General features: G+C 53.1%; 8 protein-coding genes across 8 annotated transcripts; 6 read left to right on the top strand and 2 right to left on the bottom strand.

Moving 5' to 3' along the window:
* Nucleotides 1-1983: 1983 nt before the first annotated feature.
* Nucleotides 1984-5081, top strand: PG985_007528 (uncharacterized protein; the record flags this gene model as incomplete). Its single annotated transcript, XM_066827296.1, has 2 exons — nt 1984-4513; nt 4552-5081. 2 exons carry the CDS (start codon nt 1984-1986, stop codon nt 5079-5081), a joined length of 3060 nt encoding a protein of 1019 aa, XP_066684971.1.
* Nucleotides 5082-7768: 2687 nt separating this feature from the next.
* Nucleotides 7769-9036, top strand: PG985_007529 (zinc-binding dehydrogenase; the record flags this gene model as incomplete). Its single annotated transcript, XM_066827297.1, has 3 exons — nt 7769-7952; nt 8072-8287; nt 8372-9036. 3 exons carry the CDS (start codon nt 7769-7771, stop codon nt 9034-9036), a joined length of 1065 nt encoding a protein of 354 aa, XP_066684972.1.
* Nucleotides 9037-9938: 902 nt separating this feature from the next.
* On the top strand, nt 9939-10823 carry PG985_007530 (uncharacterized protein; the record flags this gene model as incomplete). The annotated part of the gene is made up of 2 exons (XM_066827298.1): nt 9939-9976; nt 10076-10823. The coding sequence occupies 2 exons, from the start codon at nt 9939-9941 to the stop codon at nt 10821-10823; spliced, it is 786 nt and encodes a 261-aa protein (XP_066684973.1).
* A 1006-nt stretch (nt 10824-11829) lies between these two features.
* On the top strand, nt 11830-14007 carry PG985_007531 (uncharacterized protein; the record flags this gene model as incomplete). Its single annotated transcript, XM_066827299.1, has 1 exon — nt 11830-14007. One exon carries the CDS (start codon nt 11830-11832, stop codon nt 14005-14007), a length of 2178 nt encoding a protein of 725 aa, XP_066684974.1.
* A 178-nt stretch (nt 14008-14185) lies between these two features.
* On the top strand, nt 14186-14593 carry PG985_007532 (uncharacterized protein; the record flags this gene model as incomplete). The annotated part of the gene is made up of 3 exons (XM_066827300.1): nt 14186-14195; nt 14327-14493; nt 14552-14593. The coding sequence occupies 3 exons, from the start codon at nt 14186-14188 to the stop codon at nt 14591-14593; spliced, it is 219 nt and encodes a 72-aa protein (XP_066684975.1).
* A 358-nt stretch (nt 14594-14951) lies between these two features.
* PG985_007533 (uncharacterized protein) lies at nt 14952-15461 on the bottom strand (the record flags this gene model as incomplete). Its single annotated transcript, XM_066827301.1, has 1 exon — nt 14952-15461. One exon carries the CDS (start codon nt 15459-15461, stop codon nt 14952-14954), a length of 510 nt encoding a protein of 169 aa, XP_066684976.1.
* A 1130-nt stretch (nt 15462-16591) lies between these two features.
* On the top strand, nt 16592-16998 carry PG985_007534 (uncharacterized protein; the record flags this gene model as incomplete). The annotated part of the gene is made up of 2 exons (XM_066827302.1): nt 16592-16670; nt 16718-16998. 2 exons carry the CDS (start codon nt 16592-16594, stop codon nt 16996-16998), a joined length of 360 nt encoding a protein of 119 aa, XP_066684977.1.
* A 345-nt stretch (nt 16999-17343) lies between these two features.
* Nucleotides 17344-18055, bottom strand: PG985_007535 (uncharacterized protein; the record flags this gene model as incomplete). Its single annotated transcript, XM_066827303.1, has 2 exons — nt 17344-17823; nt 17879-18055. 2 exons carry the CDS (start codon nt 18053-18055, stop codon nt 17344-17346), a joined length of 657 nt encoding a protein of 218 aa, XP_066684978.1.
* Between the last annotated feature and the right edge of the window lie 468 nt (nt 18056-18523).

An 18523-nucleotide genomic window follows, 5' to 3' on the forward strand; every position in this document is an offset into this window, starting at 1 on the left:
TGACAGGGTCCCTTGGTGTCTCAGGAGCCCCTCGACCGTTGCAACGACCTCGGGCGGCGCATGCTGTCGTCCAACTTTGCCAAGCTGCTGTGTGATTCGGCCCATGCCATCCATCGTAAGACCAACGACGACGGCTGACCGAAGCAAGCACGAGGCACGCATGCAGCGTAAGCATTCCATTGCATCCGCCCCGGCACTCATAAAACCCCATTCAGCCTGTATGCGCCTACCCGCGTCGCGCTTGCGCTGGTGCGCCCGGCTGGCCTCCCGCCTTGGTTTTCTAGCTGATCTTGGGCCACTAAATATCCCTCGCTTTCGAGATGGATAATTGAGGAGTTATTAATATCCAATCTGGCGCGAGCTGAGGATGTTTCTGGTAAAATCGCGGCATTGAAAAGATCCTGCCTGCATGCATCTTTGATTTTAATTATCAGAAAGCCACATGTCGATGGGCACACCGCATCTTCATGTCACTTTAATGCAGAGATTCGTTGGACATGGTAGGGTTCAATCAGCTGCCTTGTCGCCACCATATCTTCAACTCCACCGTCTCTTCGTTGCTAGTTCGATCCATGTGTGACAAAGAACCGGAGGATTCTTCAGCGGGCGGGAAGAAGGAAATATCCATTGACGTTGGCCTGCAATACCGCTCTCATGATTCGATGCCGATAGATTGTGGCTGCGGGAGAATGTGCATTCTGCGTTTGCGATGCCTTGGTTTGCTGGAGGAGTTGTGTGTAGAGCGGGACAGCAAAAGCAAATTTCATAGAATCGCGGCACGACGAAGATATCTCATCCAGCAACAACTCGAGTGACGTTCACATAGCAAGCGAGCTGATACGTAGTCGGCTTGTAAACAGGGTGGTAGGTCGTGGGACAGTTTACAAGTTCCCGGCAATCATGGTATTCTCTGCTTAATGGTAGCGGGCAGTCCCTGGGAATGTGATGGTTAGATGGGCGCCAACATACTGATGCTGCAACACCGCCACGGGAGCACCATCAGAGGTAGGTACAGTAAGTAGGAATCCCGTGGATGCAAGCTAGCATCTTACTTAGCTTAAAACTAAGGCTTTTTAGGATGGAATAAACTGCACAATGGCCATAAGAATAGGGAATCTTGAAGCAATTAAGCTTGTCTCACCCCTTCCCAGTAACACTGCCAGCCCTTGGTAGAGCTAGGCCAAGCTAATCTTGGTCCCGGAATGGCCTCCATTCCTCATCGAACCCCTCCAATGAAGGCAAGAAACAGAGAAACGGAAGGATCTCCCTTGGGCACGTTCATCAATGGTCTTAAGGATTGACTCATGCCTTACAAACAAAAAAACAACAAGACCACCAAAACGTGTTTGTAAGACTGCATCCAGGAACAATGGCAAGCAACTCCAGTGCAACATCATTGTCGGCTACACAGAGTGAACGGACCGTCAAATGATTCCTGGTTGATTCAAAAACATATTCTTTGGGTATGTATCGTATTTTAGTGCAAGCGCCCACAGACAAAGCAGTTCATTGGTCACAATTCCCTTGTCTCTTACCTATCCCAGTGAGTCCCTATGGCATATATACATTTTTGAAGTTATTCATCAATTGACCTTTTTACTAGGTATCGCCGAGCCAAGACGCAAGTGCAGCCCAGCCATCTTGAACTTTTAGTTCATTCACTATTGACCCAACCCAGCCCAATAATTACTTTTTTTTTCTCCCTGCGGCATCGACGTCCGTGTCAAGCTACCCTGAAGCAACGGCGAATTCTCCACTAAACTGGCGTGTCGCACTCAACTCCCACCGCGAATTGATCGCGTTTACTCCATCACGAACTCCCCGCTACGATTCAATTGGTTATCGCAAGGCCATAGCTCTTGCCAGAAGTGCGTAGCAACCCGGTCGGATTCACACGACAATCGCCAACCGATCAAATTTTTTTTTCTGTTCCTTCCTTACTGGTGCGTGCCCCGGCAGCACCATACAATGTCCCTTTGAGAAATGGGAGCGCAACAGAGTCAGATGGTGAATGAAGACGACGACAAATTCGATCCATCACAATTTTCACAAGACGAAGACGACCACTCGGTGCGCGCCGACAACCGCGAAAACGGCCTTTTCGACTCTTCCCAACACGACAAGCCTGTATTTTCGAGCCAGCTACCGACATCTGCGCGTCGCGACCGTGATTTGGCCAATATGAACTCGACCAAGTCCAGAAAGCGTCGCACTCGGCGATCTTCCGACGCCGACCAAGGCCTGCCTCCCGCCTCTTCGCAGGACTTTGATCCGCCCTTTGTCAAGCACGAGCAGAACGGAATGCAAGACGAGGATGACGAAGACACAGTCATGCAAATCAAAGGCGACCCTGGCGATCTCGATGAGGAACCTGCAGAGGTCCTCGAAGATGAAGAATTCGGAGCCGAGATCTTGGAAAAGGCCAAGAGAGAAAGGCGGGAGCGCAGAGAGATGAAGAAGGCACGTAAGGCGGAGAAACTGCGTCTCTCGCAGCACAGGGCAGACCCCGACGCCATGGACGAGACCGAGTCACACGACGCATCCCAACTGAACGGTGTATCTCCAGAGGTGCAGAGAACCAACGGCTTCGTGGCTGTCAATCATCAAGCCCCGGCCAGCGAAGAAGCAGTGGAGACGACGAAGCCTTCAAAGAGGCGCAAGCGCCAGGCTGCCGCTGAACCCGTTGCTGAAGAGGCTATCGGATACGACGAGAATGGTGAAGTCAGCAACCTAGCCCTTCTCCCGAGCAGTGCCAATGACTCTGTAGTCCCCGTGTCATCGCCCCTGAAACGCAAAGGCCGGAGCTCGTCGGAAAAGAAATCGCATAAGAAGCGAAAGCAGGAGGTGGAAGAGGTCGAGGAGGACGATGAGGGCGCAGCACAGTTGTCGGTTCCGTTTGCCGATGCTGCCCAGGACATCTATTCCCAGCGGTACAACGAAGCCCATTCCTCTCCTAGCGAGGCGCGTCTCCAACGCCGCTCCCAATCACGGGCCGACTCAGCCGAGGCGGAGCAGTCTGAGGATGACATTGCACAGCACATCAAGCCTGAGCATGTCCCTGAAAGCGATGAGGAAGAGACTGTACCTCAGACCATGGATGTCGACGAAGACGACGACGAGGAGAACGAGGTAGAGGAGGAACAGGAAGACGAGGAGCTGCCTACCAGCAACCATGATACGGAGCAAGATGCACCAGAGACTGTGGCCGCCAATAACGACGTCGAAGACCACCTCGGCTCCGATGACCTGGGCGTAGCAGAACCTATGGATGTTGATCACGAATCTTCGGACGCTGCTGTGGATGGAAACGCTGAGCCCACTCCTGCCTCGAAAGACCAAGCCTCTGGTTCAGCCAGTCGTCAAAAACTGCGCCAATATGGTTCCAGAGCCAGCACCGGACGCAAACGGCACGCAAAGGCTCCCTTCAACGCAACTGAAACTGCCGAGGAAAACAATCGCCAAGCTTTCGACGAGCTGCCCGCGGCCTCTCCTGCTGTTACTGCTGCCCAGCGCCGCCGTGCACGTGGTAACGCGGCTCGTAACGAAGACGACAACGAAGCTGCAGGTCCTTCAAGTACTGTCAAGGGCAAAACTGATGGTGGACTTTCAAGGGCACCTCACATGAAGGCACCAAGGAAAGTGCATGATCCCGTTAAAGGACAGGAGACCACTGGACCTTTTAGTGATTTTGAGCTTCGCAATATCGACAGGGCTTTGAAGCAGTGGCAGGAAGACCATGATCTTACGGATCACGCCCGCAACGAACTCATCCATCAGAATCCGCAACATGCTGCCGCAAAGCTGGCCTACGTTGGTGAGATGTGGGACGCCATTCAAGCCGTTGTGCCACAGCGGAAACGCCAGAAGATCATCAGCCAGTGTCGCCGACGATACCACAACTTCGACGCCCGAGGTGCCTGGACCACTGAACAACATGAAGAACTTGTTGAGCTCTACCAGAAGCATGGGCCCAAATACCGCAAGATCGCCGATATAATCAACCGATTTGCTGAAGATGTTCGCGACCGAGTACGCAACTATGTGGTCTGTGGCGATGCCCTGAAATCAGCTGCGTGGGATGTAGCCGAAGAGAACAAACTCCGGGAAATCATCCAAAGGTCGTTGGAACAAATTCGTGCAGTCAGAGGAGCTCCTGGTTCGGAGGAGAACCAGGGCAAGGAGGAAGACCTCATTGATTGGCAGGGTGTAAGCGAAGGCATGAACCGATCCCGCAGTCGCTTGCAGTGCATGAACAAGTGGAAGAAGCTCAAAGCAGCCATGGACAGCGAGGACAATGGCGACGTGGATCCCAATGAGTCCATGGCGCAAACCATCAACAACGCCCGCGAAGAGGCCATGCAGATTTCCGGTCACGATCTATCCAGGATTCTCAAACGCGTCAAAGACACCGGCGCAACCAGCGATGGCCGTATACCTTGGGCCAAAGTACATGCAGAGGGCGTCGGAACTAAGTATTCTCGGCCGACTCTGATGGTAGCCTGGTGTCGCCTGCGTACGTTGGTACCCGAATGGGAGCAGGTTACCCCTTAGACATTGCGTCGACCCTGCGGGCGAAGTATCGTGAGGATGGAGACCTGGAGCTCCCTACCGACATTGACCTCGATGACGAATACGGCGAGCTGGAACACAAGATCAGCTTGATGCTCAACAAGAACCACAACAAGACACCAAAGAAGAACGCGTCTAAGAAGAAATCGGCCAGCTACCAGGAGAGGCGCAAGTCAGCCTACCTCGCCAATAACAGTGACGACTACGAGGAGCCAGGCGATGACGACGCCCCAGAGGCTTCAGATGTCGATATGGGAGTTGGCCCATCCTCGGCCAAGATTCCTGCCGACCGCGAGATCGAGGAGTCCGACCTGGGTGAAGCGCCTGTCAGCACAAAAACCAAGGGGAAGGGCAAGGCCAAGCAAAAGGTCAAGCAAGTCCGCCGGCGGTCGGAAAAGGCGCCCAAGGGCAAGGGCAAAGGAAAGGCGCTTAGCCAGAGCGTGGCGGTGGACGAGCAGAGCAGCGACACTGATGCTGAGGATGCTGAAGATATCCCGGCTCGCATTCAGTGAGTGCGTCCTCTTTTGCGTTGATCGGCGACGGTCTAATTCTCACGATGTTACTTGTGGATGATGTGTGGATGTCGCAGGAGGTTTTCTGTTTCATTTTCTTCCATTGATATTGCTGCTCGTTTGGGGTTCTGGCTCATGTTAATTCACGGCGAGAAACGATGAAGAAGCGTTAGAAGACATGGTTCCGTGGGCGATGATCGCTCTCAAGACGGTTATTGTCTTTCATTGGCTACAGGCAGCTATATAAGCACGGTATTACTAGGACTCTCGACAGTGTCGAATGTATGAGTACGTGTAGTTTTTTAATCGATCGAGGACCGGTGCTGCTATTTGCGACTGTTGTGCTGCCAGTGATGTGGTGTTTTCTCATCTATCATGATCGGATTTCTCGCCGCCAAAAATGTGCTACGAACTACTGGCATAGGCAGCCAAGTGTCACCTGTAAGGATTATACGGATGTGCATTCACTGTATAAGTCTATTTCGACCACACCGAATTGATGTAAGAATAGAGGTTCTTTAGCTTCCATCCCGCCGTTGAAACTCCCCTTGACTACCAAGTACGGTCTTTGATGTGGAATAGCCATCCGCATTAATCCAACGGCTAGACAAGTGAAAGTCTACACGCTAACCATTTACTGAAGTCAATCCCTGCCAAGCCATGATAGGTTCAAGAATATGAACTGGACTATGCCGTTTCCATGTTACAGACCTCACTTGTAGGTCAAGGGGGGTTCATATCGTTAGTTGGAGCTCAACTTTCCAGTACATACGGGGTAGAGACGCAAATATGCAACGTCCATGGATTGCCTAACTACATGATTCAGGTGCTGAGAAGCCCCCGACTTGAACGAGTAGCAACGTAGCCACTAGTATTGCTAGTACATGTATTAAACACATCAACAATGAGCTATCGCATGTCGACGTTTGTTAGCGGCAGCCAACACGGCAGGCTTGCTAGTTGGACAGACACATCGCCCTCGTGGGGAACCCAACCGGGCCCGGCATTAATAATCAGGAGGCTTACAAATGCGTCGACCGAGGTGAAGACGATCTTTGCCCGCTTGCCCCACCATGTGCCTCGGCTGTCGTGAGGGCGCCAGGGTGGTCGGGTGTCGCTTTGCTCAACTTTTCTTGCCGTGCCAAAGTAGATGGAAGCCCCAAGACGAGAAAGCGGCAGGCGGGAGAGCTAAAAATGTTGAAGAAAGCCAAGGGAGTTGGGGCAGTTCCATGGCTGGCCGGCTGGGCTGAATGGAGCCTCTCTGCTCGGAAAATTTCCTCGAGCCCAGCCAACCATCGGACAGTGAACATCCCTTTCCTGTGCATATGCAACATACAGTCGCATTGCATATGCATCGTGCGTCCGCTCTCCGAAGACTGGAGGGGACGGCAGCGGTGGAATACCTGTCTCTGTGCATTGCTGCCGTGGCTACATGAAGTGGCTTGTCGGATTGATAGCAGAACGCGCAAGCTCTACAAGAATCATTACTTACTTAGTTGAAGGAGCTAGAGAGCTAGCAGGCCAACGCAGAGCCAAGCATGGCCCCCGGGAAGTTTCTGTCCATCTTTTGTAAAAGACTCGGTCTCCGCTTGCTGAATCCGGCGTGCAACTCCGACCCCATTGGCCAATGGACCATGTGCCATGGGCAAGTGGCAGGGGTTCAGAGACTTTTGCGTTTCGCATCTGCCATCTCACGGGGGGTCCAATCGGTTCGGCAGCTAAGGTAGGGGGCAAAATAGAGCGGAAATGTGTGCGGGATCAGGTATGAATCAGGATCGGATTTCGGTTGCCTGTCCTGGAAATGCCGTCCGTCACTCCTGGCGACCGGTGGAGGGGTGCTTTTGGAGGGGAATCTGCAGGGAAAAGTTGCATAGGTAAGTGGATGACGCCATTTGTTGTCGTACATTCTCATCAATTCTACTGTACCGCTTAAGACGGTGAGTGCACGAGTGCGAGTGCGAGTGTACTTGTAGGCAGCAGATGCTATACGACGGCTGCATGCAAGGTATCATGCGTGCATGCGTATTTGGTGCAGCCGGTACATGATGTGATGTGTTCGAAGCCTGATAGATAGCGCTGGTGGCTGTCAACATTCGGCAGTGCATTGTTGTGTCCCTCCTTCTAGAAGCTCCTTCCTGGCAGGCTGTGGATTCCGCTACTGTTTTGGGGATCCTCCGTCCGGCGATCCCGCCCAATTGCTCGCACATCGACTGCCGCCTCCGTACAACGCTCCGGCGCCAGCGCGCAAAGGCGAGTGGCTAGCAATGGGACGAGGGAGAAAAATGTGGAGGTGACGTCGGACTGATGGGGTTCGTGGTGGTGTCGTGTAGTGTGAATGGACACATGTACAATCCAGCCCATTATTTTTACTATCTGTCAATGTACTTCTGCTTCAGGGACCTTTCAGGGTTCGGGGGATAGTACGTATGCGATCATCAGACGACAGAGAGGCCGGACATAAGCATACCTAGGTAGCATAGCAAAGGCAAAGGACAGGCAAAGCTGCTGATTGAAATAGGACTTGATACCCCTCCTTCTCGTTCCTCTTCCCTCTGCTTGCTGCTGTCTTGAACTTTATATTACTTCTCATTCCTACCTACCTACCTACTTGACATCACCCCTCTTGTAGATACCACCAACCAGAACCAACACCCTCCCAACCGAACACACATATCATAATCTACAAGATGGCTGCCCGCGAGATCCAGACCTTCGTCCTTGCCGAGAGGCCTACCGGCAACGTCGAGGTCGGCAAGACCTTCAGAATGGAGAAGGGCCCTGCCCCTACCGCCGACCAGCTCAAGGACGGCGAGATCCTTGTCGAGGCTCTGTACCTGTCCCTGGACCCCGCCATGCGCGGTTGGTTGAACGGTAAGTTTCTTCCTCGAATCTGATCCTGTCCGCTACAACATTCGTCACCATTTCTCGCGAGAGAGATATCACCATGTTACTAGAGTTTTGTTGCTGACAGTACCGGCGGGGTAAAACAGACATGCGATCCTACGTCCCACCTGTCGCCATCGGCGAGAAGATGCGCGGCGCGTCCGTCGCCAAGGTCCTGGCCAGCAAGAACGCCAACGTCAAGGAGGGTTCCCTCGTCACCGGCTTCACCGGCTGGACCGAGATCGCCATCCTCGGCGACAAGCAGTTCGAGGTCGTTGAGCTCCCCAAGGGCGCTGAGGTCACCGACGCCGTCGGTGTTCTGGGTAAGTCGACCGCGACTCCTACATGCTGCTTGGCAATGTCGTGATTTATATGTACTGACTGCTTTACCTTTCCCCCTACAACAGGCATGACCGGTCTGACCGCCTACTTCGGTCTCCTCAAGATCGGCAAGCCCGTCAAGGGCGACACCGTCGTCGTCTCGGGCGCCGCCGGCGCCACCGGCTCCGTCGTGGCCCAGATCGCCAAGCTCAAGGGCTGCCGCGTCGTGGGCATCGCCGGCACCGACGACAAGTGCGCCTGGCTGAAGCAGGACCTCGGCCTGGACGAGGCCCTCAACTACAAGTCGCCGACCTTCAAGGAGGACTTCAAGAAGGCCACCCCGGACTTCATCAACGTCTACTACGACAACGTCGGCGGCGAGATCCTCGACATGGCCCTGGCGCGCGCCGCCTTCCGCTCGCGCTTCGTCATGTGCGGCTCCATCTCCGGCTACAACAACCCCAACAAGGAGGCCAGCGCCGGCATCAAGAACCTCTTCAACGTCACCGCGCAGCGCATCCACATGGAGGGCTTCATCGTCTTCGACTTCATCGCCGACTACGCCGAGGGCCGCCGCGAGCTGAGCCAGTGGCTCGCCGACGGCTCGCTCAAGCGCAAGGCCACCATCGTCAAGGGCGGCCTGCAGGAGGCCGAGCGCGCCTTCAGCCACCTCTTCGAGGGCAAGAACACCGGCAAGCTGCTGGTCGAGGTCAAGCCTTACGAGGCCAACGTAGGTGGTTCCCGGTTGTGATTTGGTCGATAGCGAGCGAAGCAAAGCGGTTGAAGAAGAGGAAACGGTGTGCTGACTCTGGTGTGTGGTTGTAGTAAGTGTTTCCCAAAGACGAAACGATGATAAATGATGGGCCCGGGGCGGCGGAACTGGTTAAGCCAGCGCAAGCCTGACGTGGCTGATACGAATCACATGGGAAGGGCTTCCCGAGATGATATTGCATTGTACGGTAGTTCAGGGCTCTTTTGCATCTTTTTGCATTTTCCAGTACAGGAATGAATTCATGATATCCCAAACCAATCCTTGATTTTTTGCGTGACTGATATTTGCGAATTCTCGACTGCTATTTTGCGTAGATTTTGAAAACAGCACTCCATGGTGGTGTAGTGGTTCGTTCTACACTGACATGATTATGTAGTTCTCACTTTGACATAGCGTTTGGCAAAGACGCAAATGCAGGAGTTCGTATCGAGGTTGATCAGCATGATAAAGCAGTGCCAGAGTATACCAAACGCATACATATAGAATGCTGACCTGGGCCATATTCTGTTCTGTTGGAGTGCAACGCGATCTCATATGAGCAGAATTGTAGGTACGCGAATAGAACCCCCCCTCGGGCGGCCCTAAAGGTTTGCCCAATCAGCAGGGTAAGACTTAATGGGTGGCCCACTCAAAAGTTGGCCCGCGTCGCGCTCAACGCCTCTGCCAGACGCGTCAAGCTCCGTCCCGCCATTTCCTTGTGATCCGACAACTATTTACACCGCGAACAGCAGCAACGCGTCTTGAGCTGGCAATCTTTTGGTTCTGTTTTAAATCTTATAATGCTTGTGTAATACTCCCTTTGTTTTATTTCTTCATTGGATTGATTTTTGCGTAAATTATTTACGTAACCTCTGACCACGACCAACATTCGTCACCTTGGAATGGATCGCGACGCGTCCAGCAGCCGAGTCGCCAGCAGGTATGTTTTCCTCCACGGGATGCAAGATCTAGAGACCTTAGAGATGCACAGCATGCGAATTTCCGACTGGACGAAAGTAACTAACAAGAGATTTTTCAGGCCTCAGCTACGGACATACAGCAAGCGCGCAACGCCAAGAGACGACAGCGAGCCCCCGGCCAAGAAACAGAAAACTCGCGATGTTGCGAAACTGACAGCGGCCGTCGTGCCGAAGCCCACAACTAGCAATCCTGAGACTGCAAGCTCGAAGAATCCGAGATCAAAACAGCCCGAGCTCCCGGCGCAGCGTCCTGCAGAGCTGTCAAAAAAGGGCACCATCATGAGCTACTTCAAAGTCACTTCCCCATCGTCTGGGACTGCGACGCTATGCGAGATCTCATCCGAAGCCGTGGATCCCCCGTCCACGCCGCCGTCTTCGCCACCGGCTTTGTCACACGACCGAAAGCGGCGGCGCAGGTTGACTACAAAACCATCGTACCAATCAACACCCGAACTCGAGAGCGAGAGGGACGCATCTGAATCGGCAGTGGAGGATGTGCCCGAGAAGAGGGTCAAGACCCTGGCTCTCAGCGACGTTGCGGCACAGAAACTCAACCAGAAGGACCAGGGTGAAGAGTCTCGGTCCGAGGCCGGGAAGCGCGGGGCGACGAAGAAGACCGCAAAGCCCAAGAAAACAGCCACGGTGCAGACGACGATTGTCTTGTCCCTGAACGAGACGGGTTTCGTCGAATGCCAGGAGTGCAATATGCTGTATAACTCCCTGCACGAGAAGGACGTCAAGCTACATACGCGGCGCCACGCTGCTTTCCTACGCAAGGCAAAGCTGGGAGAAAAGGAGAAGGACTGAACGAGGTATTGGCATCTTGAGCATTGGGCGGCGTTTACGGAATACTTAGGGCATGAATGGATGATACCATAGAGTTGGCGCAACCAAGACCTGAATTTATTGTTTTGGTCAAGTGTAGACCATTCTAAGCACTGATGAATAATATCTTTTAGTCGACGTGATATCGGCATTAGTGAGCTATTGTCCTTCTCGAGGCATCTCCGTTCCTGGCTCCCGTCTGTGTCCTGCATAATAGGCCAGTACCAGAATGGCTTCTTAGGGGCTTGAAAGCTGCAGACTGGAATGCAGCACTTGTAAATGCCTTTCACTTCTCACCAATAGACCACTTAGTCTGTCTAAGTGGATTTGGTAGATATGCTACTGCAGTGTGGTGAACGGTCAAGTCCGCTAGAACCCCCCTGCCTTGCTTGACATCATTGTACAAATGTAATATTACTGCTCGACTGACTTCAACAGCATACGTACAGACTTAGGTAGCAATTTTCTTCCCACTCGGCATGTTATATCACTCATCTCGCCATTTCCTTTGAGCCGGCATCTCTCGTCTCCCATAATTCCTGCAGTGGGTTTCGCAACGCCTACTGCAGCTGCTTTGCTTGCATGGGTTGTCGGTGCCAGCTCTCGTGTGGGTCAACCAGTTTAGCAGGTATTCTAAACATGAGCGCTTGAACCATGGGCAAGGCAAAGTTGATGATACCTTTCGATTCCGGGAGCTTGGGAATTGATATGAGACTTTGTATTCAGCAACCTTCAAATCAATTGGATGTTTATCAAATTATCAGTTTGTACGGAGAGGTTGTTCTTGTTGTGCCTCAGGACTTGCAACAGAGGTAGACTTAGGCGGGCGCTCTGAGCCAATGGCGGGGCCTACCTAGTACCGATAAAAGATAAGATAAGATTGCCAAAAAATAATTTGGGACCTGGGCCTGGGAATAGCGTCGAGAAAGACCAATTAGCTGCGACTTTCCATCCACCTCGCAGTCAAATACACCCAAACACAATCAAGATGCCGAAAGCACCACGCTCGAAGCGCCAGGCCATCCGCGAGGAGCGCAAAGCCAAGCGCGAGGGCAAGCAAGCCGACGAGGCCCACGCCGAAGAGCGCCAAGCTGCCAAACGCCAAAGAGTAGACGAAGATGGCAACGCCGCATTCTACGCAACTGGAGCGAATGGCGTCGAGCCAGCATTCGAGCAGGGCCACGAGCAGCCCGAGAAGGAGTTCTTCGGTATGCTCACGGACGAAGAGCAGGAATACTTCCGCTCCGTAGACGAAGTCCTCGACGTCGACGAGTTCCCATCGCAAGAAGATCGCGACATCTACCTATCCAACGTCTTTATCGAAGCCCAGGGCAAGGAACTGAAATTGGCCTGCAGTCAATCCTGCTCTCGCCTGCTGGAGAGGCTAATTCTCATGTCCAACACTCGGCAAAAGAAGAAGCTGTTTGAGCAATTCGCGACCCATTTTCTCAACCTCCTGCAACACAGATTCGCAAGCCACTGCTGCGAGACGCTTTTCGTACAGTCCGCGCCGATAGTCACGCGCGAACTTACCGGAGAACGCGACGACCAACCCACAGAGTCCGACGAGCAGCCGCTGCCTTTAATGGAGGAGCTGTTTCTCCTCAGTCTCGACGAGCTCGAGGGCCACTTCAGCTATCTTGTGACCGACCGATTTGCCTCCCACAGCATACGAGTTCTGTTGATGATCTTGTCCGGCCGACCTTTGGAGCAGTCTTCCACCAAGTCTCTCATGCACAGCCGGAGGAAGGAGAAGATAACCGTACCGTGGACGTCAAATCCCACAGGCGACAACAACGAAAGCGCCGAGGCGCGGGCCGTCCCAGCTGTATTCACGTTGGCGGCGAAGAAGATCATCAGCGACTCTACTTCCGGCATGGACTCGACAGCCTTGCGGGTTCTTGCGACTCACCCGACAGGTAACCCCGTCTTGCAACTGTTGCTGGAGCTCGACATTGCCCTCAACCCCAAAGTCGACGGTGAAGGTGGCCAGACGACACTTCTGTGGCAACTTCTCCCTGATGCACCAACATCCCTGAAGGACGAGAAGTCACCGGCAAACGACTTTATAAACGCCATGCTATACGACCCGGTTGGCTCTCGTCTCCTTGAGACCCTAGTCACCCACTGCCCCGGAAAGGTTTTCAAGGCTATGTGGAGGACTAACTTGGGCCCCCGCATCCAGAGTTTGGTGCGCAACGACATTGCTTCGTATCCTGCGATCCGAATGTTGATCCGTGTGGGCAAGGAGGAGCTCGTGGCTGCCATGGAGAAGATCCTCCCTGAAGTTCCCAAGCTGGTGTCTTTGTCCCGGTTCAATGTTCTCAAGACTTTGTTTGAGCGTTTACAGGTTCGCGAGGCCAAGCCCGAGATAGACTCGCTTATGAAGGCCTTGACCGCTGCCTTGGGCCGAGACAAGAAGGAACTCGTCCCCAAGCTCTGCATTCCCCAGCCCGCCGACGAGTCGGAAGCGAAGAAGGGCCAGCCGTCCTTCTTAAAAGCTCAGTCGGTGATTGCCTCCCACGGATGCCATCTCACCACGACGCTACTTTCGATTCCTGGGCTGCCGAGGAAGTCGATACAGACATCGATACACAATCTGCCAGCTGAGGTTCTCGTAAGCCTGGCCACGTCATCTGGACCGACCGCCCACGTCCTGTTGGCGGCCTTCTCCAACCCTTCAGAGGACAAGATATTCCACAAGCGACTTGTGGCTACCCTGGTGCCCCACACTATGGAGCTGGCCCAATCGCAGCACGGCAGCAAGGTTCTCAGCGCCATCATCTCCATCCCGTCGAGGAGCGAGGGCTTCCTGCTGCCCTTCCACATCAAGGAGCAGATCATGATGCGGCTGGGCGAGCGCGAGGCGGAGCTGCGCGAGACGTTTGAGGGCCGCAAGGTGTGGCGGGCGTGGCAGGGCGACATGTGCAAGACGCGGCGGGTGGACTGGATCGCGTGGGCCAAGGAGGTGGACAGCCCGTCGGGCGAGGCGGCGGCGGTGGAGCTGCCGTGGCAGAAGAAGAAGGCGGCGGCGGCGGCGGAGACGTCGTCGGCGAGGCCGTCGGGGCCGGCGCCGCGGTATAGGAAGGGGGCTGAGGATAATCCTAATGCAGTGGGTGTGGGGAAGCGGAAGAGGGGGGCGGATGGGGATGTGGAGATGAGCTAGAGAGGGGATCACGTAGCTGTTATTGGCGTCGAATAAACATGAATATACACCGGTTAGTACACTGGGATAAACGTTGAACCAATATCGTATTGCATTTTACACGGCATTATGTGATGACCATGATTGACTACGGGTATGACACCGGAAAGGTAGTAGTAGATCAGCATGCAGTTAGTTGATGGGTGCCTGTATGTAAGTTATATACACCCTTCAATACGTCTGGGTTGCTCTTCACGCCTTTTCTGGTGGTCAATATGAGGCATCGTCTGGGTGTCTAAATCCACATACTGGCGCGCATCCTTGGTTTGTTCAGATACAGACGCCGCCGCCGCCGCCGTGAGCAAATACGCGCCCACACCCGCGGCGGCAGCAGCAGAAGAGCCAGAGGCGGCCGCCGCCCCGTTCTCGGGCTCGGCCTCGGCCCAGCAGCTGTCCCTGCGGTCGCCGTCAGAAGGTTCGGAATATATGGCATCGTCTGTCGCGAGCGTGAGTCGGGCAGATTTCTCGATTGCAGGATGAATATCGTTAAAGTCGCAGTCTACAGATGATCGAGAAAGATTTATCTAGTATTATCGTGAACAGGTAATGTTCACTCTCTTTCCTGATTGATCAACTCACGGCGTGAAGTACGAAAATCACATTGGAAATTAGCAGTCACACAGTCACATGAGTACTAATCAAATATCCCAGATGATTCGCTCATGCAGTCGTATTGCAGAAAGAAGCATATCTGTGTTGGTTTATGGGGCATCTTAATCATAACTTGGTCTAGAGCCGCTCTCTCCTGTATGTATGTATGCATTCCCATCGCGTTCTCCTACGCATCCATAACGCGCTCGCACATAAATACATCATGCTCGTTGGCTAGGAGCTCCTTGATCACCAAAACCCCGTGAGATGACATCCGCTCTGTGGGCGTCTCTCGCTTAGAACTCAGCGGCTGCTCATGCGTCTTCGCGGTCGGGGCGTCGAACCGCAATGAGGGATGCCGGTACATAGGGCGGCATTGTCGACGTAGTTCGGTCTGTCGGTTCCTGCTGCGAGCTGCCAACCTCCTCCACAGTGTAGTTTGGCGTAGGGGGGCCGCCACTTCTCGTGGTCAGTCTCTGCCGTCTCTTCGCATAGGTGCGCAAATACCCACGCCGCTTAACGGTGCCCTGCTTCTCATCAGACTTCTCCTCCAGCTCAGGCTGTGAGGCTTGACTGCTGCCCTTGGCCTTGATTATGGGTTTCGGGGCCATCCGCTCCGTGCCCAACTTGCTGGACGACGCAGACTTGTCGACCTTGATCTTCTTGATCGGCTTGACTCCGATTTCCTCATCAGCCTCATCTGAGAACCGAACGCGCTTTCGCTTCTTCTCTCGCTTGATGTCACTATCGATCATCAAGGGTCTGCGCCGGTGAGGGATGCCATGGTCGTGAATTTGGAGAACCTGCGAGATGTCAGTGCCCATTTTCTGAAGCGGTACTGGGTACTTACGTGAAGGGGATGGACAAGTGTGCTCATGTTCTCCGAGACTGGTGGGTTGGGTTCCGAATCTGCCAAAGGGCTACTCGAGTAATCCAGGCTGACGGCGGCGGGACCGGAAGAGGCGTCCAGTTGCATGTCGTGCTCCTCGTCCTTCATGACCTTCCGTACAACCTTGTAAACAGTCTTGTTAACAGCCTTGCTGATGGTATCGTCGACAGCGGCCTGCTCGGGAGTGGTTTGCTGATGAATGTTAGCAAAGGTGTCACTGGAAAGTAGCAGGCAAGCGATAGGTGCTTACTCCAGCCATGATGGAGATTGATGTGAAAGTCCAACTTGGTTTGATTGAAGATGAATGTGATTGGCAAAATCAAAGGGTGTTAGCCAGACAGTTTAAAGCCAGATACCGAATCGCAAAAGTTCCACGCCTTTTGTGCTAAGTACAAATCAGAGGTCTCGGGGCAAGGGTATGCCGAGTGAATTGATGATGAGCAGGACCAGCGAAGTAGGTGATAAGCAGAAGTTGTCCGCGGCAGCTTCTTTACGCGCTTGAGCAACCTGAAGACCTTGCTGTGCTTCTCTTCAGCTGCAGTTGGTGGATTGTTCGGCAAGTTGCTGGGGTAGGTTACGGTGCCAAAGCAGTTCTTCCTAACGATTTTTAACCGTTGTGGTTGAGGCTCGATGTTGTGCTTGATGTGTTGATGGAAAGGTTGACTCGAATGGAACACGATTTCAGTGCTTTTTGCGGAATGTTTCTCTGCTCGGTCGAGAAGGTGGGAGTTCAATGGAAAAGATCTCTCATAAAAGGGAATTTTGCAAGTCATGTAACCGTTATTGACATTGAATGAATATAAACGTACTCCAGTTAATACACTGAAATAAACATTGAATCAACGCTGAATTATTGTTCATTGGCATTATGTGATATCCTTAATATACTAAGGCAGTGTGAGATCGCCGTGCGGGATGTCGAGAGGATGTGTGTTGTATAGATCTCTGGCGTCGCAGCTGTGTTACTCGTGCCTCTTCTCAAGAGAAGATAACCGTCTTCGACCTCGGCGACCTTCTTACGACCTCTCTCGAGTTGATTGAGCTAAAGCAAATATTTACACAGACATGGCTCAACACACCGACGGCCCTTTCGAAAGCCCTTGGCAGGCTCCTTGGTGGGGACAGTCAGTTCGCACTACGTCTGGTCAGCTCTTTTATTACCCAGATAGTTCGCCTACCGGGGCAACGTAGACGACTATGCCCACGTCGCCGCTGCCGCTGCCACCGCCGGCATGAGGAACCCCGCGCCCGCGCCCGTGCCCACGCCAGCAGCAGCAGCAGCAGAGCCAGAGCCAGAGCTAGAGCCGCCCCGTCCTCGGGCTCGGCCTCAACCTCAGGCCAGGACTATCCTATGGCCAGTCGTGCATGAGTCGGGCAGATTTCTCGATTGCAGGATGAACGTCGTCGAAATCACGATCTATGAGTGGTCTGACGAGGCAGCAAAAGATCCATATTCGTATTTCTCTACCTAGCTTTGTGAGAGCGCTTATGTACAAAAGTAGCGATCCAACCCCAGTGAAGCGTCTGCATAGATGAAGCAAGCAGCAGCGTGTCATTACCGAATCTTCTCGATCTCGGTTTCATTCAGTGTCATCCAGTGTTGTTCAGTGAACCAGGGCAGTGATTCTTTCCATATCCAGGCGATGCGTGCGATGTCCATTCCCATTCCAATATCCATTCCTCGTAATGTACATGCCGAAAAGCTTCTTCTTTGTTGATTCCCAGAGCGTCCTCAAGTAAGCGGTGGAGGTAAGGTGAACCCTGCGGTAGGCTCTCATTTGTAGCCAAATCTGGCGAGGGCTTACAGTTATCGGTGCTCAATGACGGTCAGATCGTCTAACAGCGGTGAGCGCCGCCGCTATGTACGGGGGAGTTGTTGAAAACTCCGGGGCGTGCTCTTGGTGGGATGATTCGCTCTCGTACTCTACGGCATGGCTCGGAATAGGCGGCATGCTATTTATCCAGGCCAATCTCTGCCGGCTTTTCATATAGGTTCTCAAAGGTCCAAGCCGCTTGGTGGTGCACTGATTTGGCTCAGTCTGCCCTTCCGACTTGGCCTTTGCGGCGGCATCGCTGGTTCTCTTGGTTTTTATGCCGGGCTTCTTTCGCGGCTGTTCGGTGGGCGGCATGCTGGAGGCTGTAGGTTCGTTGACCTTGATTTTCTTCGTTCCCATAACCTCAGGCTCGTCATCCGAGAATTGGACGCGCTTTCGCTTCTTTTCGCGCTTGATATCGCTGTCGATCATTCTCGGCATGCGATGCTGGCGTAAGATAGGCCGGGGCATATGGAGGAGAGCCTGCCTGCTATTAGTAGTGGTCTGATAGTGCGGGTGATGTCTGTGGAATACATACCTGGGCACGATCAATCGCAAAGCTCTCATTCGACAACGACAGGTTTTGGAGTCCATTGGAGACAGGCTCGACATGCAGAGCATCGTTGTCATCCTTCATGGCCTTGCTAACGGCCTTGTAGACAAATTTGTCGACCTGCGTGTCAATGGCCTCATGGAAAGCCTGCTCGGTGACCATGTTGGTGGCATCAATCTTGGGAATTTGCTGGTATGTGTTAACGGGGCTTTCAATCAGTGATGATTGAACGGTGGATAGAACTTACAGTATCCATGTTGGGAGATACTGGACTGTGTGAAGATAAAAACGAATCTGACCAGAAGTTTCTTATGTTGCTGATTTTTTGGATCTTCCGATCTGTTTTGTACTGCTCTTCTCGATGTGGAGGTTGTAGAGGAAGATGATCAAGTTTTGGTGAGTTTGGTGCAGGTTCTCGCTTGTTGTTTGAGAGAAAAGATGTGGTTAACTTGACGGAAGATGTGCTCAACAGAAAATCGCAGGTCTCGAAACTGCCTTGGACGTAAGTTGGGCGTTGTTGATAACAGATGCGAGTTGTTGGATTTTCTGCGGAATAGAAATTGGCAATCAGGTTGATTCGGTTTTGCAAGGAAAGGAATTCACAATGGTCGAGTTACAGAAGAATGCTAA

Source organism: Apiospora marii, assembly GCF_038362585.1.
Source record: "Apiospora marii strain CBS 49790 chromosome Unknown utg000004l_segment0_segment1, whole genome shotgun sequence".
Taxonomy (NCBI): Eukaryota; Fungi; Ascomycota; class Sordariomycetes; order Amphisphaeriales; family Apiosporaceae; genus Apiospora; species Apiospora marii.